This window comes from Periplaneta americana, chromosome 12, assembly GCF_040183065.1.
Source record: "Periplaneta americana isolate PAMFEO1 chromosome 12, P.americana_PAMFEO1_priV1, whole genome shotgun sequence".
Classification (NCBI taxonomy): Eukaryota; Metazoa; Arthropoda; class Insecta; order Blattodea; family Blattidae; genus Periplaneta; species Periplaneta americana.
This window is the reverse complement of record NC_091128.1, coordinates 88,734,139-88,758,607: the sequence shown is the minus strand read 5'-3', so window position 1 is coordinate 88,758,607 and position 24,469 is coordinate 88,734,139. Positions and strand designations below refer to the sequence as shown.

At 33.7% G+C, this 24,469-nt stretch overlaps 1 protein-coding gene across 1 annotated transcript in view; it reads right to left on the bottom strand.

Annotated features, from left to right (window-relative positions):
• Positions 1–20,067: 20,067 nt before the first annotated feature.
• Positions 20,068–24,469, bottom strand: part of dysf (dysfusion) — a 1,258,166-nt gene continuing 1,253,764 nt past the window's right edge. The window contains exon 10 of the mRNA XM_069841720.1: positions 20,068–20,216. Coding sequence (XP_069697821.1) covers positions 20,188–20,216 — 29 coding nt within the window. The 3' untranslated portion in view covers positions 20,068–20,187. The remainder of the gene's footprint in view (positions 20,217–24,469) is intronic.

Here is a 24,469-nt window from a genome sequence, read left to right as displayed (position 1 = left end):
CAAAGCGTGATTTTACTACTGAAGTTAAGGCAGATAAATTCCAGTCTGACTCCAGACGAGCAGTTTATCACATTCTTTGCATAATTCTGCACTGAAACACACCCTAATCCCATATTTCATAATTTGAAGAAAGTGCAGTTTGATTCTAAGGGGTCCACACCTGTGGAGTAACGGTCAGCGCGTCTGGCCAGGTGGCCCGGGTTCGAATCCCGGTCGGGGCAAGTTACCTGGTTGAGGTTTTTTCCGGGGTTTTCCCTCAACCCAATACAAGCAAATGCTGGGTAACTTTCGGTGCTGAATCCCGGACTCATTTCACCGGCATTATCACCTTCATATCATTCAGACGCTAAATAACCTAGATGTTGATACAGCGTCGTAAAACAACCCAATAAAAAAAAAAGAAAAACATTCTAGGGGACTGAAGTAGTGCGTATTTGAACATTTGGATTAAGATATTTTAAATCCAGTAGTTTTAGCAATAAAATGATGGGATATGAAATTATGTCTGATGGTAAAATTATTAGAATAAGACATATTTATAATCTGTTGACTTCCTACATCTATTTAATTTCCTAGCAATGTGATAGTGTACTTCGTTCCATAATGTCTGACAGGCGATGTAAATATTACCGACAGAGGAGGAGAGAAATATATTGCTATTCAACCAATGGCAGAGGTCTCATTCCACGCTTGTCTTGAAGTTGGATAGGGGTAGAACGCTTCAGACTGTCCAACTTCAAATCAAGCGTGGAATGAGACCTCTGCCAGTGACTCAATATCAATAATTATCCTTCTCTCTCTTTCTGCCGGCATGCTTACTTCTCCTGTCAGATATTATGGAACGAAGTATAGATATCAAATAGTATGTACTTAAATATTTAAATTCAGATATTTAAAATTCAGTAGGTTTAGAATTAAAATGATTGAATTTAGAATTATGCCTGCAGTTGCAATTACTAGAGACATATGTATAGTACTAATCTATTGATATTTCACATCTATTTATTGCACTCACAATATGTCAGGCATAAAATAATACGGATTTGAGGTGTTTTAAATTTCGTAATTTTATTGAAGAGAGCTCGAATTTGGAATGATACCTATGCTTGAAATCATAAGGCGAAATACTATAACCTGTTAAATTTTCACATCCTTTTAAGTTTCTTTTATTTCGAGTATGACAGGTATCAAATAGTTCGATGTTTAAATCCAATAGTTTTAGTGTAGGAACAGTACAGTCTTTTATTATGTCTATGCTTAAAATTACTACGGAGTGTATTTCATATGTTGACTTATCATATCTGTTTAGTTTTCTCACAACCAAATAGGTATCAAATATTCCGATGTGAAGAACTGGAAAAAGGCGTTCTAAATCTAATAGTTTAATGCTGAAACGGTGAAGTGTCGAATGATGACCGTGTTTGAAATTGTTATGGGATACGTGTATTCTATTGTCTTTTTATATTTGCTTAATATCGTCGCTCTAGCTAAAGATACCTTTCTGCACTTTGCCACCAGACTTTTCCTGATTTCTAACAGTTCCTATCTGAAGCTTTTATACCCCTACTAAGGTTTACACTAGGTCCATGTTGTTTTTTTCTACCTACATTTTTTGAAAGTATGATAGAGTTCCTTCCACCTTTGTGGCTGAGGGGTTAGCGAGTCTAACTGCGAACCCAGTGGTCCCGGGTTCAATTTCCGGTCAGGACGAGTTGCCTGGGTGAGGTTTTTTCGGGTTTTTTCCTCACTCCTATGAACGAATACTAGGTAACTTTATCATATTCATATTCGCCACTTCCTTCCCTCCCCCATCATCTTTTCCTCATCATTCCGTTTCTGGTTTTTCAGATCAGTCTACAGACGGCCTCCCGTAACTACTGACTCTCTCGACCGGCCTCCGTGGAATGTAGTTAAGCGACGTTGGATGGCTTCTGCAATGGCACCCGAGGCGGACCTACTCGGGGGAGGAGTTTCGCCTCGGACCGACAGGGGGACCTTGGGGGAAGTTGCCGAAGCAGGAATGGTATATGGATTTCTGTTGGCTGTAGGGACCGGTCGTTAGGGAGTCATGTGGTTGGATTGGTGCGCATAGGGGATCTATGGCACGCAACTCATTCCATATCGAGGGTTAGCGCAATAGATCTCAACAGGTCGCAGTGCTGGGCCATCCGTGCCCCTCTCACTTAAATTCCATTCCATGATAGGATTCCAGGGGACTGTCAGCAAAACGTTAGGAATTGAGACAATATAGTACGTATATCAGACAGCAGAAACAAATCTATAGCTTAGCTGGTGTTTAAACCTAAGTATCGTGGTTTCTGCGTTAAAGCTAGTGTTGCTAGTATGAACGTGAAATATCCTCAGAGAATTACACTTGCAGTCTCATTGCTTTGTGACAGCTTGCAGTTTCGAAGAGCGATTTACTCAAGGCCGATTTCGATCTTGCCACGTCCGTCACTAGATTTATGATAAATTAAACTCCTGGAATCGTGGAAAAGTCTGTGCATTCGCTCGTGTATCGTGCACTGGGAAATCCGAGAAATAAACTAATAAACCGCTGTAGTATCAAGATTAAACAGTGGGAAGTTTCTAATAACAAGAAACTCTGACTGCAGTGGTCCGGTTTTAAAGAGTCGATATGACTAAGCGGATGACGCTATAATGACGCTATTAACTTTTCATCTGTTTGAAATAGTGTGTTCCGGGTTCTAGTCAATGCCAGATAAGAATGAGGGAAGGCATCAGAATGTATGACCAAAATAGACTCTGCGGCTATGAGATGGTTACGTGTCTTGTACTCTTGAGGACTAATTTGAGAAGCTTATTTGCAATAGCTGACGCACCCAGAACTAATTCGAAAGCGAAGTAACAGTTATAGCATTTCTCATTTTACCAGAAAATACCATATCCAATTAAAATTTAGTAAAAAAAAAACAAAAAAAAAAACAAATCATTTTGAATAGACTTGCCAGACGTCCAGGTGCCCTTATTACGGTCGCAAAATCCCTTATATTTTGTCTTCTGTTTTTTTTAAGTGTTCTTGGCTCAGGTGTCTATGTAGAGAAAGTATTTTCAATTCTAAGTAGAACATAAAAAAAGTTATGGTTTATTTAACGACGCTCGCAACTGCCGAGGTTATATCAGCGTCGCCGATGTGCCGGAATTTTGTCCCGCAGGAGTTCTTTTACAGGCCAGTAAATCTACTGACATGAGCCTATCGCATTTAAGCACACTTAAATGAGCCGGGATCGAACCCGCAACCTCGAGTCCAGAAGGCCAGCGCTATGCCGTCTACGCTGCCCAGACCGACAGAAAATTAAAAACTAAAAATAAAAATTGTTTAAGTAATTTTTAGAGTCGGTAGGGGAAAAAGTTTGAGGTGTTGTAGACACTAAACGGATGCCAGAGAACAGAATACGAAAAAAGATACAGAAATGAGAGGCGGACGGGATAAGGAAGGTAGACTATGAGAATGCTGGATGAATGGGGAGGGAAGAAGCATGGAGGAAAAGGGCCCGTGTGAGAAAGATGCCATGGGCAAATACATCTGGCGGTAGAATATCGTTTTGGAATGAAGGAATATTCCTTCGTAAAATATTATTATCATTATTGTTGTTATTATTATCATCATTAAGAAATGCTAATCATTCCTATGACACAAGACAAAGAAATGATTGTAATATCATAACTTGTAGACTTGCTAAATCGGAAAAAAAAAAGAATTTGTCAAATGTCATTGAAGGATGCAAATCACATATTTTTAATTTAAACAGAGGTGCTCTGAAATTTTACACCTCTAGTTGGTTAATTTTAAATCCGTTTTATAATCTTTATAATTTTTTTATTGTACAATATCTTTGTAATTGTTTCATTTTAACTGGCCTTGTCTATACATATTGTTTTTAGACATGTAATTTGAACTATTAAACTATCATCACCATCATTGTAAATTGTAATGTAAAAAGATTGTAAAAAATGACTTGTTCCACATCTTAAATTTTCATTGCTAATGGTAAGATATATGGAATATAATAAATGAATTGAATTGAATGAAGGATAACAATTTTCCTATGAACGTTCTAAGCAAATTGTATGGAGTAAGTAACCACGAAAATTAATATAATTGATGTTTAAAGAAGTAGAAAAGAAAGAGATGTGGTGGAAAGTGCATGGGAAGGGTCTGTGTGTGGTCTGGGAAACTCGGTGAAGCTATTTAATTCAGATGTGTGCGAGGCTGCATAATTACCAGGCAGAGGCTACTGTTCGCTGCAAACCATGTATGTAATTGTTTTCTGCGATCAAGATCTCTTCACGCCTGTGTTCCAAGCCAGAAGTTCCGTTACCCAGCGGCGAGCTTTGAGGGTAATGCAATTGGGCGTCCAGTAGCGAAACCAGAAACTCTTATGTAAATGTTCTCTGCGTTATTATTCCGTCTTAATCAGCACTGGGATTTGCGAGAGTTATCAAGACTTGGGTGTGAGCTGTGAAACAATTAGAAGGCTGGGAACCGGACCACCGTGCTCAGGAGACTGGCCTTCAAGGTCTCGCACCCCTGACTGCAGCCAAAATGCCCTTTAAGAGAAAAGCGGCACACATAAATCTAGTGGCGCATTATTTGGAAATGTACTTACAGTTATGAAAACGAAGATAAGAGTATTATCACAGTCTAGTATATACAGTCACGAAGCTCAATAAGTAGTAAATATGCATCCATAGATAGTTGATAACCGCTAGGATCGCTACTATCGCCTCATTACAAACAATGCGAAATAGTACTATTGTTCCTAGCACCCTCGCAACTCAAGTTTCGTAACTGTAGGGGAGAGTCGGGTAGTATCGGACAGTGCGTTTCTTTCATCTACCACCATATGGTAGTACCTGAATGACATGGTTACGTCTCTATGCGACATCACAGAAACGCAACCATGTCAATCAGGTACTATCATCGTGTGGTAGATGAAAGAAACTCACTGTCCGATATTACCCGATGTCCGATACTACCCGACTCTCCCCTATATACTAGACTGTGGTATTACCAAAATCCGGCTTGATGAAAAACTACTCTTTTATGTCACGAAATGAAAGTTAATTTATTTTTCATTAAACATGACTGGTTTTCAGGCACTAAATTAAAATTTCAGTCTCATAATGAAGACATGTCGCTGTTGTTCATGTCCACAAATTGTGATTGACTATGTTTGGAAGAAACTTCACAAGTTAAATATAATTAAGTATTATCATAAGACGGGATAAACATAAAGGTTACTTATGTAACAAGCTACATAAAACTATTTATAAATTTGTCTTTCTCCGAAATTATTTACTCATTCTTGTTATAAGAATAATATAGTTAGTAATATTTGAGTCTATACTTAGGTAGCCTATGGTATAATTTAGCCCTGGGCGTAAGAGGGGAAGTGAAAGGGTCGCAAAAACTCCCGCCTATGTCCTTTTCGCTTACACCGCCTTATAAAAAATACAGAGTAAAGCTGTTTGCGTCAGTGGTGGATTTTAGGCGTCTAGTGAGAGCCGAAAGTTCCTAAAAGACTGATAAATTCCGTCACTGATCTTCCTGTCCGCTCGTACCGCACCAAAACATAACTGTATCGACCGTGAAGGTGGAGTGAGGAGTAAAGGAGTGGTCTGCAGTGACTCCATCGAGTTAATAGCACCCAGGCCTGGTATAATTGGTTGGGGAGGAAGTGATAAATCACGTCTTATTTCATTAATTTTGTTTCAATTAAAATTTGACTGTCAAAATCTGTTGATTACTAGCAAACATATTTGATTTTTTTTTCAGAATGTTTTATTCATAATATTGATCAAACTTTAATTTAACTTGAACTTTTTTTTTCATAAATATCGTTATAAGTGTAAAGATGACATATGTAGTAGAAACATTTCATAATCTAGGGAAAATATATTACTTCTTTTACTTAAACTAAAATGCAATACAAAATCTGGGCAAATTCATTCTTCACATTATGGACCAAGACAATATAATCAGTTTATAAAAATAAATGCAGAACTTAGTACATAACCTTAATAATATTTTCAGTAAGAGAATTAAATATTATATTTATTTAAATTCTGAGCCATTGTTATTTAACTTTCTTTCTTAACTATTCCTTTCTCTCAATTTCTACTTAAAAATTTAATTATTATCACTTAACTTTAGTATTGTATTATGTAACTGGAACTGCCACGAACATTTGCTCTTTTGAGTAAAAACTGTATATATTAAATATGTTTATGTAATTTCAATAAATTCAATTAAAAATCATGTCATTAAACAATTTATTAGCTCTTCTTGTTTCTAAATATTTTGGCTAATTCATTTATTATTATAATAGGCCTATATATTATCGTTATAGTCTATTATTTCTATTATTATTATTATTATTATTATTATTATTATTATTATTATTATTATTCCCATACTTATCAGGATTTGCATAATTATTTTGATTTATATGATGATTCTATTACCACCATTATTACTACTACTAACAGAGTATGGTGGTGTAGTGGTCATCGTTTCCACCTTGTATTTAGAAGTCCGGGATTCTATCCCTGGGATAGGTTATTCTGACTTTTTTTTTCTTGTGAATTTACTAAGTCCCTTGTAAGCCACTATCCGCTTCCTTTCCGATTGTAAATAATAATTCTTCTTCATCACTTCTCACAAGTCGTCCGACTATCTTCCACAATAGGCTTACCACATATCCGTGAAAATACTGTATACGGTATCTCGGAATTAACATGAACACAACTTAATGGCCATTTTAGCCATTAGATGAATTAATCTGCCTAAACATAACGAAACACGCGACTGACAAAAAACAAATAGGGAAAATATATAAATACATATGTATTGTCTAATTGAATGTGTAATAGTGGAATAATTTGATACCGGTGTATGATTTTCTTGTTATGGTTAGGCTATATTTTTCTTCCTGATAGACATTTTTCATAGGCGCTGTTTTTGATTGCAGGGGTGGTTTGCATCCGGATTTCGACTCGTTACGGTCCAGTTGGAGCCTGGGCGTGGTAACGAATTTTGACGCGTGTGTGGCTGAAGCCGGAACTGGCAACTGACATTTATCAACAGGTACGTGATCCTCAAAATTAGTTGTTGTGTCATATCTTAGGTTTGAAGTCACGTACTCCTGCTTGTAATAAATGAAATCTTTGTTTTTTTTTTCTTTTACCAGGTCTCCAAAATTAACGCAAAAACTTAGATTCAAAATATTTGTTGAGATATTGTATTTAAATCTCCGTCACGATTTCAGATCTGTCTCAATTCATAAACTTGCAGTGCGAAAATTCTTATAATAAAATGGAATGGAATAATTTATGGAGATCGTCTTTTATGTTATAAAAGTTCAGTGAGTCTCATTGTCTTTTATAGATTCATCAGACTCTATTTGATGAAGATAAGAATGCTTCCCACTGTAGTAATTTAAACAATTTGCAGTTCAGTTATACAAGGCTTAAAATTTGCATTCTTTACGACCTAAATTCTTAACACAATAAAATCCTCACAGCTTAATAAATTAGATATCTATTACTTTCAAATCTCCACAGCTTATAATATTTATTAACAAAAACAAATTCATTAAACATATATAAAGATCTTCGTTAATTTCGTCTTAAAATAGGAAACATACTGTCTGATCAAAACCGTGAAAGTATCCTACAAGTAAATCATAGTGATAAAATTCTCTATGTAAGTTTTATGCGAAATACGAAGAATTCATAGAAAGAGGATACATTAAGGACATCCCTTCATTGAAGAAGTAAGGGTGGGTTCTGCATTGTATCAGAAGTTATATCTGTTGTGAATTCCTTGCTGATGTTATATACTAAAAGTTATTTTCTAATGCCAGACGTTTGATAATAAAGTCATTTGATCTCTTGCACTCCAATATTTTTCAAAGATATCGTCATGGTCAGCCACTGAAGCACAGATTTTGAGGTGTTCCGAATCCATTTCTTGGTTTGAGTTGCACAATGGGCAATTAGGGGACTGATATATTCCAATCCAAAGAGTCTCTCTTAACTCTTAAATTGGCAAAACTTCATTTCTCACACTAGTTTATTAAACCGTGTCGGACTGTAAAGAAAACAACACGCCAATAACGTTAACGATGAAAAGAAGTCTATTTACAATCCATATATTCCTCACTTCAGTGAGAGATACAAAATGAATATTAATACATGGGAAGTGAAAGGACTTCTTTTTGGCGCTAGGGGAACTTCATTTAAGCTAACCAAAACCATTCTCCTTTCTCTAAAATTTTCTAATGAAGACATTAACAAAATTTGTCTAATGGTATTGAGAGATTCATTATCCATTTTACACAATCACTTGTATAATACTATGTAATTTTTTTTTCACTTCATTTCATTACTCTTCAATGTATTTTCATCTCATGTTTCTCCGAAATCAAATTGTACTTTATTTTTAAATTTATCATTGTTCCGTATTCTCTCCGCAATCATATTGTATTTTTCATTTAACCTCTGCTTTGTATTCTGGATACTAGTGGTCAGCCGTAGATTTCGGCCAGATGTCCCAAATTGTGGAATTTGTGTGCGCAATGTCCATATCTTATATGGTGTACAATATTATAGTATTGTGAAATTTTGGTTAAATTTAATTTTCCTGCCAATTTTTTTCTATTGTTCTATTAAAATTATAGCATATAGCCTATTAACCTGTTGTATCCTATAGGATACTTTGTGAATTTAAGAGTTAACTTTGTCGAAAACTTTCACATACGTGATATTCAAGAAATACAAAATGGATCTCCAAGTTAAATACGGAAACTGTTACACCACTGAACTATAAGATTCGTAGTTTGAATTTGCTGTGGTGAAAATGCTTGATATTGACGACATTATCCGGAAGCAGGCGGCTGTTTTCAAGAAGGCTACAACAGTGTTGGAAGTTTGGGAACAAGTAGCCTACATGCCTGACGTTGTCGAAACATGAGAGCGGAGGCAAGAACGAGTCCGGTGAACTGTCGATTAATATTACGCGGGCCTTCATCTTCCAGATGATTCATGAGACGTTTCAAATGAAATCTTAATTAATCTGACGGGCGCAGCTAGGCATGAGAACAATTAGAACAAACATGTTGTGACGCATCGCAGCCTGATTAGATCAGTTGGCTACTGGTCAGACATCGCGACGAATCAAGCAGACAAGCAGACAGTTGGCATACAAACTTGTACGTATTTGGCACTTGGAATCTCTCAGATTCTTCTAATACACGGCCTTCTTAATCGCTTCATTCTAGTTTTCAAACTGCTGTCAACAACCAGTTTCTGAGTGATACGTTCTTAATGAGTACCGGTACGATGTATAATTTTAAGGGGACTTTTTCGTGAACGCATGAACAAATCAGATGCACAAAAAATTATAGCCTTAAGGGGGGGAAGTACACCTTCTGCTAGTATAATTTTACTAGACCTATATTTAAACATTTTTTTTTACCTTTAAATCTATAGGTCCTCTGAAAATAGAAATTGACATGCTTAATATACACTACTTATTCATAAATAAATAATTTTAATGTTTTTGAAAACCCAATAGTTATTTTTCTTTAATTATAAACAATTTTGTAGAATTTTGTTCAGCCGGGGAGCGTTTACATGATAACCCAAGACGTACTTAAGATATCTTAATGAAAGCATATAAAGTTCTCTCATGTGAACAACATAAAGTAAAATCTTTAAAATAGAATATATACTTTATTTTTTAAAATTATATCGATCAAAATTAAAAGAATAGTATTAAAATAGAAAAAAAAAAATATTTTAAAAAATAACATGTCAGACATTTTACTATATGTTGTAGACTTATTTATTAAAAATAGATCAAAAGAGGAATTACATCAAAATTCACATATTTCAGTAATTTATCATGCAACGCTGACCTGCTGAACAAAATTCTCCAAAAATATTTTATAATAAAAAAAAACTATTGAGTTTTCAAAAACATTAAAATTATTTATTGATGCATAGATGGTGTATATTTAAGCATGCCAATTTTTATTTCCAGAGGACCAATAGATTCTGAGAAAAAACGTTGAAATATAGTAAAATACTATACTATCGAAAGGTGTGATGTAATTTTACAGCGGATTTTTTTACTCAGTATTACATATTATAAGAAAAACGTATTTCTAAATTTGTATATACGGGTAACAGTGTACACAAATTATGTTAGAAAGCTGAAATTTTCTGAGGATTTGTAGAACTTAAATAGGCCCTACATGAAAAGTATACGATATTGATGTCAAAACTTCAAGTACTTTTACAGAAATTATGAATTTTAATTGAAGTGATTTTTGTTAATGAATTTTTTTGACATAATTAATCACAGAAACACTATTATAATTCCACGCTAACGTTTTTTAGCCAATAACTAAGCTTATTGAGGCCCAATTAATCAGTGACAATTGAACTACAGTGATAGTTTTATGCTGCTCAAAACTAAGTGGTAGTTTTTTTTATTTCAATGAGTTCAATTGTTTCATTCCAACATGATGGAAAGTTTAAGAGGAAATGCTATCAATCAAGCGCTTACATTAAGCACACAAGGTCTACATGGAACTGTCATTAATTTTATTATAACAATTTTACTGTTAATTACTTTAAGTGAGTTTGCAATAAAATGTATACAATGTCTTTAAATACAAATAAATAAAACTTACTTTATATTTTTATAATAATTTTCAAAATTAAAGCATAATAACATGCATTTCACAATAAAGAGTTACAATATTATTTTAATCTCAAGTGTTCACTTGTTTAATTGCAAAGAGGCTAAGGTCTTTAGTTTCTCAAATATTTATCAACGAATTTTATAGCCCTATTCCAGAAGGCTTAGGTATGTATCTATTACTCCGGTCAGGAGTACAGGAAGTCGCAGGTTCGTATCCCGCTCGAGGTTGTGGGATTTTTCTTTCATACCATGGCATAATTGTGACTATAAATAGTATTTAAATTCAATGGAATGCACTTATGAAATGAGATTAATTTTTCGTATGGAAATTATCTAGCTCTTGGTGATAATTTCTTTTCATAATTTCATTTCGCTTCAACTCTTTTTTCTTGTCATGAAATCATTATTTCTCGATTTTCGTCTCGAAATAATTATCATGGCAAAAAATATTCGTTAAGCTCAATGGAATTGTCGGAAAATTGTCAGCATATGTTATTACTGTTAATAGTCTAGTTAAAAGATTAGACTATCGTGTTTAAAAATACTAACAAGAAATGAAGCTCCTACCATTAGTTTTTGAAATGCGTGTACTCATACTCAAATATGCCAATTTAAAAATATTTTTCACGTACTGTGTAATAGTGAATAAAAAACTGTAATCTTAAAAGTTATGTTTCACGCCTCAAAATATTACCAAATGATCCATTATAAAGCTGTAAAATTTACATAAATTTACGACAGAAACTTTCTGAACAACCAGAGTATAAATATTAGCAAATGTATAATGACTTTTCCATGCTTTCACGTAAAAATCCCTTAGCGCTAACGTTTTCTCTTCAACATGACACTAACAATGGTTGTATTATATCTATTTCAAATTAGTCTTCAATAATTGAAACTAACTTTCTTATCATTTTGTAAAGAATCAATTGACTGAGGCGAATTGAATCTATAACGCAATAGTCTTCAACCAGTGGCTCACTAAGTGCTGTACTTGTATAGACTTATAGTCTATTTTTTGCGTGTTTTACATCTTGAAATTTGTAACATAATGCACAATTTCTTTAAAAATATTTAACCCCGACAGCTCTTCGATTTATCTCCTCCTTACCAGTAGCTGATCTCTCGCTTTGCTGACAAATAATAATTCATGTTCGGTCATTGCGGGCCAATTGTCAACGGATCACCCGGTATACAATCATTGTTTTTAAATAATTTTATTGATTTCTTGCGAACCTAGTTAAGTTGCTTGGTAAATATAGGTTTAATAATTGTTGATAACTGATTTTAAAAACGTGTATTGTACTTTACACACGTTCAGTATAATATGTATAGGAATTAATGCAATTCGCATTCGCCTGATTAATATTACAGGAGCTTTATACTGTATAAGTGTTGGTATCATATGTTCTTTTGTCTTTAGGGTTTAGAACATTTTTAATTGAAGAATAAATACGCGCATATAATGATTAATCCTTCCATATTAATAATACACACTACATGCTATTAAATTATTTTTTTATTTTCTTTACAAGAGGTTGAAGACCATTGCTCTAACGTATATTTTTACTCGATCATTCCATCATAATAATAGACCTATTGCAATTATTCATTTTAAATTATTTTAGGTATATTAAATTTAAGGTTTGGCATTCTAAAATATGAAGTAATCAATTTTAAAAATAATATTAACCCAAAGAAAGCATTTAATATAGGATGTTACGATTTCAAATCATTAACTGAATATAATAAGACAACTCAGGATACCCCTTTAACATTTGTTACAAATTCTGTATTTCTGTTTTCGATGTAATCAATCAATCAATCAATCAATCCAATGAATGAATGGATCAGTGAATCAATCAATCAAAGTACATTATGGAGCATGTCGACTCCATGTTGATTTCACAAAACGCTTCCATTCTGTTCTGTCTTTTGCTAGTTCTTCCCAGTTGGTAATTCCCATTTTCATGTATTCCTTCTGAATTTCATCTTTTCATCTACTTCAAGATCTTCCCAGTGGCCTTGTGTTGTTAAAAGTGTTCATATATATTGTTTTGCGCTGCTGGGGTCATCCATACGTATAACATATTCTGCCCAATTTAGTATTTTGGTCCGTATTACATTTAAAATTGACGGTTGATTATAAAGTTTGTGAATGTCATTATTATGTTGAATTTTCCACTTGTTTTCAAGTAGGCCAAAAATTGGACCAAAAATTTTCCTCAACACTTTATTTTCAAAAACCATTAATCTCTGTTTTTCCTTTTTAGTTAAGCTCCATGTTTCCGATCCATATAAGAGTACAGGTTGGATTAGTGTTTTGTACAAAATGATTTTTAAATATCTGGTTAAAAAGGGAAGATAATTTGTGAACAGCATAAAAAGTTTTTTTGCATTATGTAGTCTGTTAAGTATTTCATATTTTCTGTCATTAAAATTGTCTATCAAAACACCAAGATATTTGAACTCGTTGACTGTTTCAAAAGTATAATTTTTTATTTTAAGGCAATTGGGGATCATTTTTGTCAGATATAATTTAATTAAAATCTGAATATTTTGCGATACATTGTTTACATTTTGAAGACGAGAATGTTCTGTACTGCGCATTATCTCGGAGCAGAATTTACATCCGCTTTGCAATATGAATTCCTCCTACGTCTCAACGCTTCGTGTGAAAGTTGGATCGGAGACTGTTGGCTACTAATTCATGTAGTGCTTTAGCGTTGTACACATGAGCCCATTAATTCCTCCAATACGCAATAAATATGATTATAGTGTTGCGTTTTTATAGTTGCGCCTTATCTGATTATGCAGCGTGTGAATTCTGAATGCTCACAGCTGTTCGAACAAATCACTCGAATGGAGAAATGAAATCACACGGAAACTGATCGTAAGAATTATCGATTAAGAAGGCTACTGAATCATATAAATAAACATGTTAATTTCATGGCTGAAAGACTACACATTGTTTTAATATTATTGCACTAGATTTCATTCCAAGCGTCACAGACGTAAATAATGATAGCCTATAGGCACCAGAGAAATCACTAATCTAACATTGGAACAGTCTCTGATAAAATCTTTCAACGACGTTATAGATTTTATTAGAGTTGACACATCTATTGTCTCTTTAAGTAGTTGCCTGAAAGACAATAACTTATCTCTATAAATTGCACTTCATTTTACATAATTGCGAAACTCGATAAAATTCATTTTCAGAATTATAAAGCACTCAGACAACTATGTATTTGTCTTCTAGTACCAAGCATATCGATGGTCTCAACGACACTACTTATGTGTTTAATATAAGTAGACTTAGATGTAATTAAATTTGATTTCACGTAGATTTAATCAATTTTATGGAGAGAACTGTGTTTACCTGATAAACATCACAAAGTGTACATACGTATTTCTGCTTTGTTATGATTTACTTGTGTAAAATGACGCAAATCGGAATTGGAATTAACTTGTATAATCAAATGATACAACACTTTTATTGGAGCCAAGTTAGGTCTGTCGGGAGAGTGATATATTACGGAATGAAAAAACAAGGTGCAAGCCTAGATGATGGCGGGATTTTTCATTTTTCGATGCTATTAGAATGGTTTTGGAATAGAAGGCGGTCGGAGAGTTATGCTACTATCATTATCTAGTTTCGTGCTCTCAGTTTCAGTAGGCTACAATTCATCGTGTGATTTATATTGCGCTGAACTTATAAGCCAGAGGACCCGGGTTCGAATCCCGCTCCACACTGAATATATAACTTATGTTGGACAAGGCAACACAGGGTTTTCTCCGTGTACTCCGGTTTCCCTGTAACATCCCAACGATTCTCCATTATCATAATTCATTATGAGTACAACGTAGATCCAAGGCATGTGGTGCGCTCTGGATAGTCTCTGACGAACTAAGTAGTCTACGCTTCTCGGCACTAGCGACATCTATGAGCACACTTGCAAAGTTGGAGCTAATAACGACAATTTAAGAGTCCTGTCATTGAACAAAAATTTGTATCAATACTACTTCGTCGGTGTGAGGACTTTAATGCAGTAAATGACCATCATGTTCTAAAGTGTGACATTTAAAGTTCGAATCCTACTCTTAGTGATGATAATTTTGTCTAAACGCTGGTTTAAATTAAAACTTCTACAATTTGTTTAATATATATTTTTTTAAATTTAATTTAAAAAGGTTGCTCACGAGTTTTTATTCTGTTAGTTATCATTACAAAAAGTAATATTTTTAATGGATCTATGTTGTTAGTCAAGACATCATTGCGGTATAATTCAGACTTAAGATGCTGTGTATTCTAGGGAACAATTTTCTTAATTTCCGGAAATGAACTGACTTTTATTTATAAGTCTGAGACAGTTTCAGGTACAAATTCAGACTTGAATTTTGCCAGGAAACTTTCCCAGTACACTTTATTGTAGTACTACACATAATGAAATCCAAAGTTTTTCTGCTAGAGTGCAGTGTCGTATAGAAAAATTCTGCTACTTCACCTAGCAGTAATCGTTTTGTGCTATTTGAACCAATTAGTTACATACAAGTGGTCTTTTCCTTCTGTCTTACAGACTGATATAATTTCGGAATAGAAGAAGAAATTATTAATTTAAGGGGATAAGAAATTGCCTATCTTGACAATGTTCAATTGAAGGGTTCAGAACCATAGTGGGCCAAGCGCCATTTACTAAAACCGTAGAAAACAAGGGTTAAAATGAAGTTATTACCATAATTCAATTCAAACATATAGCAAGTAATATAAAGTATACACATTAAAGTAAATGATATGTCAATCTTAATTAAACTATGGTACTCACTTAACTTTAACCCTTGCTTTCCCCTTTTTTAATAAATGGCGCTTGGCCCACTATGACTCTGAACTTTTCAGTTGTCTTACATGAGGAACTTTTTCTCGAAAACTATTGAAGCTAGACAGCTGATTTTTAGAGCTCATGTAAACACAACTTGACTTCATACTGAAAGAGTAGTTTTTCTGTAATTTATTTCTTTAGAGAGAAATCATTTTTTACCCATTCGTGTATTTTTTAAACGATTTCCAGTACATTGAAATTAAAAAAAATATTGTTTCAGTGCATGTACAACATTCAAATGAACAATTCTTGAAAATATCAGCCTTCTAGATTAAACAAAAGCTGAGAACATTTTCCTTTTGTGTGAAAAAATTAAACTTATGGAAAATGGACGTTAAAATTAGACATAGCCTATATACTACGCTCCCTCCTCAGAAAAAACGAAAAATTAACATAGATATAATTTACGTGATATACCGTTTTAAAGAGAAAAAATCAAAGAACAATTTGAGAAAATAGAAAAAAAAAAATTCGCCCAAAATCCGTAAATTAAAAAAAAAATAGAGTTAAAATTTAAATTTATACAACTTTCCTCATAAAATCGAGAAATTAAGATGGATACAATTTTAGTATATTCATATGTGATCTAGGCCTACCACTCTAAAGACGAAAATCAAACAAATTGGAAAAATAAAAAATAAATAAATAAATAAAAATTTTCGCCAAAAATTCAATTACATTCCACTTTTAAAACAGAGTTAAATTAAAAAATATACGAACGTTAGGGGCCATTTTGATAAGCCCCTTCTTCCCGCTTGCAAGGTATATCACAATATTGCTGCTGGCGGGTGAACAACATTTCTCATAAATTCTGTAAAAGTACCATTATTAAGCTTGCTAGAAATTATCCCACCACCTACAGAAAATATGTGGCTTGTCTCAAACTTGGATGGAAGAATTCTCAGATGTTGTATTAATGAATCTCCTATTTCGGATACCTCCGTAATTCTACAAAAATGATGAGGTACTGTGTCCCAAGGCCAAAACGAGTTTGTATGGCCTCCCTGGCCATCTGGGAATTTAACGGGCCTTGGATTTCTCAGACGTTGTATCATATCAAGCCACCTGTGTTACTGTAATCGAAGTTCCGGTAATGGAACATCCTGCAGCAGAAATATGTACACTTTGTAATCTCGAATGGATACACAGCGGGATATTAAAAATATAAATTAGTGACTTGAAATTTGCATTTCTACACAAAGATCGCGAATGAAACTGAAAATCCGTTGAGACCATTGACTGAGACAGGCAATGAGAAACTTGCCTCCAGAACCTGTAATTGTTACTTGTGTTTACTTTAGCTGGAATCCTTACTACGATTTTGGTATAAAAACTAAGTTATACCGAGAGAACATCTTGAATTTCAGAAAACATTATCCATGCTGTGTTAAGTAGGTTTTGGAGACATGCTTCTCTGCTGCTGAATATTATTTTAGCACCAAATGAATGATCTGTTTTCATTATAATACAATAATATAATTTTGATTATTATCTTCACGTTTTAAACAATGTAAGCAATTGACAGAGAAAATAATTACATGTTCTGAAATTTATTGTTATATAGGCAGGGAGATTGCTTACAATTGTACTAATGTTGATTAAATTAGAAAGAAAACAGCACTCTGAAAACGTAAACTTCTTCTAGCGAAGAATTATACTGGTACATGTCACAGCTCTTCTTTATAATGTGTAATCAGTTTCATGGCCAAATGTCTGAAAGCTCCTCGGTCTGAAGTATACTTTACAAAATGCAATGTAAAGAACTCTGCAAGCAGCATTTAACACTTTAGGTGTTTCCTACTCTGTGAACAGATGTATCTCAAAGTCGATGTTACCCCTGATCACATTTAACAGATTTCTCAGGCTAATGCACTTTCAAGACAATTTTTTTTATCAATTTTACTCCGCTGCCATCTAGCGACTGCAAAAGAAGTTACGTTGTAATCCTAATGAAATTGCATGGAGTAATAGCTTGCAGCTGTACTTCCATCTAGCGGTCGTTACCAAAAAATTAATTTTCGACAGTGGAGATCCTAGTGGTTGTTTTCTTTTATGTTGCCATATTACAACATCGGGATGGCCAATCTGATATATATATATATATATATATATATATATATATATATATGTGATCAGTAACGTCACTTGAAATTGCAGAGACCTCTAATGGAAGTTTGATTAAATATGTGGATAAAATATCACACCTATGAGAATAAGTTAATAGGAAGCAGATCATTCGGAGTTGAACAGATTGATTTCTGTAAAAATGACTACTATTCGATTTTAGAGTATTTATTTTCTATGCAGGATGAATGTTAATACACAATATGTAAATCTTCAGTTAACTTTTCGTTTTTATTCAGTGTAATTAAAACTAAGCGTATTTTTTTTTTTTTTTGTTTTTTAGTAAATCTGTACCCTTGGTTTCAAAAGTTGTGTATAGATTTGTAGATTTTTCACTGATTAGGCCTATAACAAAATTCTTCGTGTAATTACAACATTTGTGTTTTTGTTAAGATCTTAATTCGGTTTACTAGTAATACAGATATACTTAAATATAATTCTTGAATATATATAGTACAGGGTGATTCACGAGGATTTACCGTCACTTACGGAGCTTATTTTCGAAGACAGTCTCTAATCTCAATATTTTCAAAGTTGCACTAATTTGAATTTGTTTGTAAAATATCTTTTTCCCTTAGTTTTAGGGTAAAAAAAATATCACAAATAGAGAATGAACTATTCAGAAGTAGCACTTCTTTAATTGGCTAGTGTTCTGAAGCTAAAAATGTGTTGTCAGATGCTTTGTACAGATTTTGTTTTTCAACTTTTAACTAAAAATGACATCATTCTTACGCACTTATCACAAAAATTGTCACAAATACGACTTTAGGAATTTGATTCCTTACAGTTTAATTATGCATCCTAATGTACAGTCTTGAAGAATTTACAAGAGTGACGTGATTTGTAACAATTGTTGTGATAAATGCATACGAAAATGTATTTCTGTAGTTAAAAATCGAAAAATAAAATTTGTAGAAAGCAACTATAGAATTTACAATACATTTTTAGCTTCAGAATACTAGCTAATTAAAGAAATGATACTCCTGAATAATTCATTCTTTATCTGTTATATTCTTTTACCCTTAAAACTTAAGAATAATGATATTTTACAAATAATTTCAAATTAGTATAAATCTGAAAATATTGAGATTAGAACAAATGTTTATATGACATTTTTTCCTAAGAATGTCTTCGTAAATAAGCTCCGTATGGGACGGTAAATCCTCGTGAATTACCCTGTATAATAATTCGATTATCAATCTGTGTTTTCTTTTTGACAAAAAGTGTGAGGTTTCCAACATGTTATTTTCTTGAAATGCTTCATTTAATAATTTGTCGCTTGAAAGTTTTCACCCAGAAATAAAATTGCATTTAATCTCGATGGTATAGAACAGTGCATTGCTTTCCTATTATTCTCTGTAGGTAAGTGAAATTGGGAATTTATAAAATTGCGTTCACCCTTACTTTTTACATTAAAGTAAATGTTGGGATGAGATTAAACCGAGTGCTTCATATTTGGCCATTGACTGCATACTTACGGATGGATCTGTGATCTAGCATGCTATATAAATATGATCACAGCCTATATGACAGTGAATTCACGTACCTTTTAGTGTTGGTGATGAGCTTATTGTTACGTTTCATGCGAATTAATCGGAACCCTTTTTTTTTTCTGATTTATCTTACTTTTGTACCACACACGTGAGCGCACGCTTCCTGGATTAAAAAAAAAAAAACATCGCTCTGACGTCACGCACTGCGGCCACTTCTGAATCACATTCACACCGCAAATTACAGTCAAATGCGTGCGGCCATGGTTATAATACTGCAGACTTCATAATATATCAATAAATAAAACACAACAGTCACTTCTGCAATGATATCCACTAAGTACCACGCGATGTAATGACTGTAACATAGGAAACTAGTAACGATATTTTTGTATAATATAGAACACATTCGACAGGTTATTTGGCTTCATATTAAGCCCTTCAAAACATATATTTTAAAAATAGTTTATATATAAATAGGTCTTGAAATCTGTGTACATCTTCTAGCATTTCAAACGTGGCGGAGAAAGTCAGATGTACAAGATCAAGGGACGGAGACACTGGTTTACACAGTCAATGAGAACGATAGAAATCTGTTACATGGTACATTTCATTAAAACAACAAAAGAGCGACCTCTTCCGTCACGAAATACTGCAGGATTCTCTTTAACGATACAGATGTTTCTGTCTCTTGATAAGATCAGCGAAACAAAACTCACTGGATGTGCAATTCGACACTGTTCAGCACGCACACGTACAAAAAAAATGTCACAAAATATCGTGGCGGAAATATTTCTTGTTTCACGTGAGGAAGACAAGGCACATTGCACGAGCCAGCCGTGGGTTTAGTATCTATTACGGTATATAGATGGCATCACAGTCGTTGTTGACAATATGTCATACTTAATAATATTTATAAACGTCCAACAATGTAGAAATGTCAGCTGATTATTCTGGCTCATAAACTGCTCGTAGAATCTCGCGCATCTGGAAGAAAGAAGACAAGCATTAATGAAATTTCTTGTTCAGTTTTGGTATATTTCATAAGTAACAAAGATACTTCTACTTAAGGGTTACCAGGAGCATGGCTGCCAATTTCTAATGGCTAAAATGCAGATGATGAATGTCAGGATATACAGAGTGTATCCAACTTTAGAGTCAAATTATACAGATGGTATTATAAAGCTATTATGATAGTAGGGAACATTTCTTGCTGTTATATTATGGTTATAAGATGGGAGTTTCCATATATACGACAATCAACAGTGCACAATCTGAAAGGACAAATGAAAATCGTAGATGATTAAAATGGCTACTACAAATCAACAGCGGGCACAATGTATTCTTTGGTATGTTAAATTTGAGAGTCTTCAAAGGGAATTTCGACGTGAGTATGGTGTGCGTAATGTACCTAAATACGATTCCATAATGTTGTGGTATCGAACATTTGTAGAAACAGGTTCTATGTTTAAAAAAACATGCAAGAGGTTGCAGGCGAAACCCAGTACGAGAAGCAGCTATCTCTTGGCTTGGCCCCTAAACTCCCCAGATCTAACCCCTCCTGACTTCTTCGTGTGGGGTTTTATTAAAGATATTGTCTATTCACAGGAACCCAGGAACATTGATGATCTGAGAATAAAAATTACTCAAGCTTTTCAACAAATCACCCCTCTTATGTTACAACGGACATGGAATGAATTGCAACACCGTTATGAGCTGTGCAGGGTGCGCAATGGGGGTCATGTTGAGCTCTGAGGAATCTCCCATCTTTCAATGTTGTATGCACAAAGTTTCAACAAACAAAGTTCTGTAGTAAATGTTTTACGGTGCTTCTATTTTATCCCTACCCAAACGGATCACCCTGTAATTATATAGTAAAAATATGCATTTATATGACCAGTATAAACCATGTCTTCGTGTTCATAATGGCTAGAAATATGTTTAATTCAACTTAAGGGATTAGGTACAGCTTGCAGCAGTAAAATTTTGGAAATATTCAACTCTTTTTTTCTCTATTACTGTATCTTGTACAATAATGAAAATTGGTGTGTGTAAAATACTGTCCTTCTGCTATATGAAAAAAAAAAATTTATGATTAAAAAAATTATTTACATTCTTTTTCAAAATTCAGTTCACTGTGCAGTGATGAAGCGTTTCCCACGTAACTAAAAAACTATCCAACATTCTGTGATAAAATTTTTTGTGTAAATTTATATATGTCATATCTACAATATGATGCAGGATCACTCCTCTACCTTTTATAGATTGTCTGATAAAAAGTAAATACCTTTAAAAATGATCAAATATCAGTATTTTCTTCTAACAAGAAATTAAAAAAAAATATTATTTATTAAGGAATGTAGTTGAAAGATATTGTAAATATGAGTTTCAGCAATAAAATAAAAGAGAGATAATATCAAAAAGTTAACACGTTTATGAGTTATGAGGGAAACGCTTCATCACTGCAAGAGAACTGCCACCATTTTTAATTTTGTAAAAAAATATATGCTGTCATTGCAAGTTATCTTGAACCTTACATCCCCTAAGTCTGTCTTTGGAACTGCTCGGTACGGCATGTACTCATCAACTTAACTGCACGGCAAGGATGCCCTTCCCTCGGGTAACGTGACTCTTTTCAAAAAACGTTGGTTCTTTTACCTTACGGCTCTCTACTGTAAAATAATTTGGTTCAATACAGACATCATTTTCTCTCGACACTCCGGTTTTGAGAGGAGAACATAGTTTCGTAGCAAGCTTTAATTAACCTGTAATGAGTAAGTATTTAAATATAATCGTGTGTACACTCCTCTCTCATCCGGGCTGGGGACCGGCAATGGAGGAGTTACTACAGCTACTTCTATACATTATATAGGCCTGCATGACTTACACCTTCAGCTAATATGTACATATTCTTATAACAATATTTTACAGGCTTATTATTTGAATTTACATTAATTTACAATTATACACAATCCATATCCCTATCATTGCTGCCATCATCGCTTATTCCAAAATTAATTATTTCGCCAATGGCATCATACATTCGGAATTATCTTCTTAATCGTAGGTACTACTTTCTGAACACGATAGAATTCTTCGATTGTATCCCGAATAACATGTTGATCGAAGTCGTCCACTTCAACTTTACACAAGTCTAATTGTGGAATGAAATAATATGTTTAGTAGAACTATAAGAAAATAATAACTTGCAACAGTAATTCATTATGCCGCTCTCAATACACACACTATTGTACATAACTATTATAGCAATAATTTCTAAACATTACATACATATTCTTTCCCGGAGTAGTGTGAGGTTCTTTCGGCTGTAATTCAATATTATTCTTAATTCTCTTCACGGAACTAATTCTTTTGCCAGAGTATTTAGCCGCTCTCTCATATTCCTTAGCAAGAGGTTCCAGCAAACACTTGTTTAATTTTTCCTCCTCGCAACGCTTAATTTTATTATATTTGCGATAATTTCTCTTTCTCGGCTATGGATAACAGCGTTACTTTTTCTCCGGTGGCGTGATTTCACCATAATTACTACCCTGTGGTTGCTGCTCCATGTTAACACTACTGGTTCGCAGTGAAGGAAATAGCTCTATGTTTCTTGACAAGAGATTATGCTGCGGAGCATGCGCAAACAACTCAGTTGGCTCCACCCGCGTTACGCGCTTCCTTCCCTCTGCCCCTATGTCCTCGCTCAGAAGGTTCAAGATAACTTGCAATAACAGTAAGTATTTTTTTAAGTCGTAAAAATATTTTTTTTTCCATATAGCGGAAGGACAGTGTTTTACACATAGGCTACCAATTTTCATTATTGTACAAGATACAGTAATGGAGGGAAAAAAAATGTTGAATGCTTCCAAAAAAATTACTACTGTAAGCTGTACCTAACCCCTTAAGTTTGTAAAAAGAGGCGAGGATAAAAAAATATGACATGTTATAGAAATGTGAGCCCTAGTCATGAATTTTAAGGGGATTATAAACAAACGCCTCCCTTTGATGATAGATTCTACAAAAAGACAAACTAAGAATGTAAGTAGCTCTTCTGAATAATGAATAAACTCGATTTAATCCTTTTATTCTTAAACTTGCATTCTAGGTAATGACGAATTCATGCTGGAAAAATATCCGAGAAGCCACAGAAACATACGAAAATACGTATGAACAATTTCCATGTCGCTATGGATGGAGGACACTTTGAACAGTCTTATAAAGAAAGGTAAGGCTTCACAGTACGATATAAATTGATATAATACTGCTAATACTAACGGGTATTTTCTAACAATAACCAAATATTTAACGATATTTTAATGTTGTTTTAATGTTATTACAATCCTAATTAAGTAACAGAAACACCATGTAGTAGAAATCGCATCATAATACTACTGTTCCAAATTACAATTGAAAATATTATCTCTTTCAAATGATGTATTTGGTAATTATTTATATTTTTCTGTTGCAAAGAGTCATATCTTTCACCAACCAGCATTTCACAAAAACGTTTTGTATCACCTTGTATTTATACATGCATGTATTTGTAACTTTCTCAGATCACTTTTCTTTATCTGTTCAAGTTGAAATTCTTTGTACGAACATTCACTAATCATTATAAAATCTACAGAAATTGAAAAATACTTCATTCTCTAAATGTTGATTAAATTCTATGTAAGTTCACAAATCTTCAAAAAGTTACGTATACACACATTCACTGGAAAATCGATAAAGAACTGTTAAGCTAATAGAGTTTCTATTGGTACTGGTTAATTAGTTCAGAAAATTAACGGTTATTAATTTCACATTGGTGGAGCAAAATCTGATGAATATTATTGTAATCTTATTTTTTTTGACGCGGAGCGAGGGCAGAAACGAACATTTAATATTCGGAATATGTATTAGGCCTATGTGTATTTCTCGTGTTAAATTTTACTGTACTTGGTTAACATGTTTCAGCCAGTTATGGACCATCCTCAGAACTGGTTGGTGCTGGTCCTGGCGCCTTTTGTTTGTGTTTCCTGTGGGGGTGTCTTTGTGTAGCGTAATGTGGAGTCAAAGAGTGTGTGTGTTCTGAAATTGAGTTATGTGTTGAGAATTTCATTTGGATGTGTTTTTGTGTGTCTGTATATTTCGTATCCAAATGAAATTCTCAACACACAACTCAATTTCAGAACACACACACTCTTTGACTCCACATTACACCACACAAACATACCCCCATAGGCAACACAAACAAA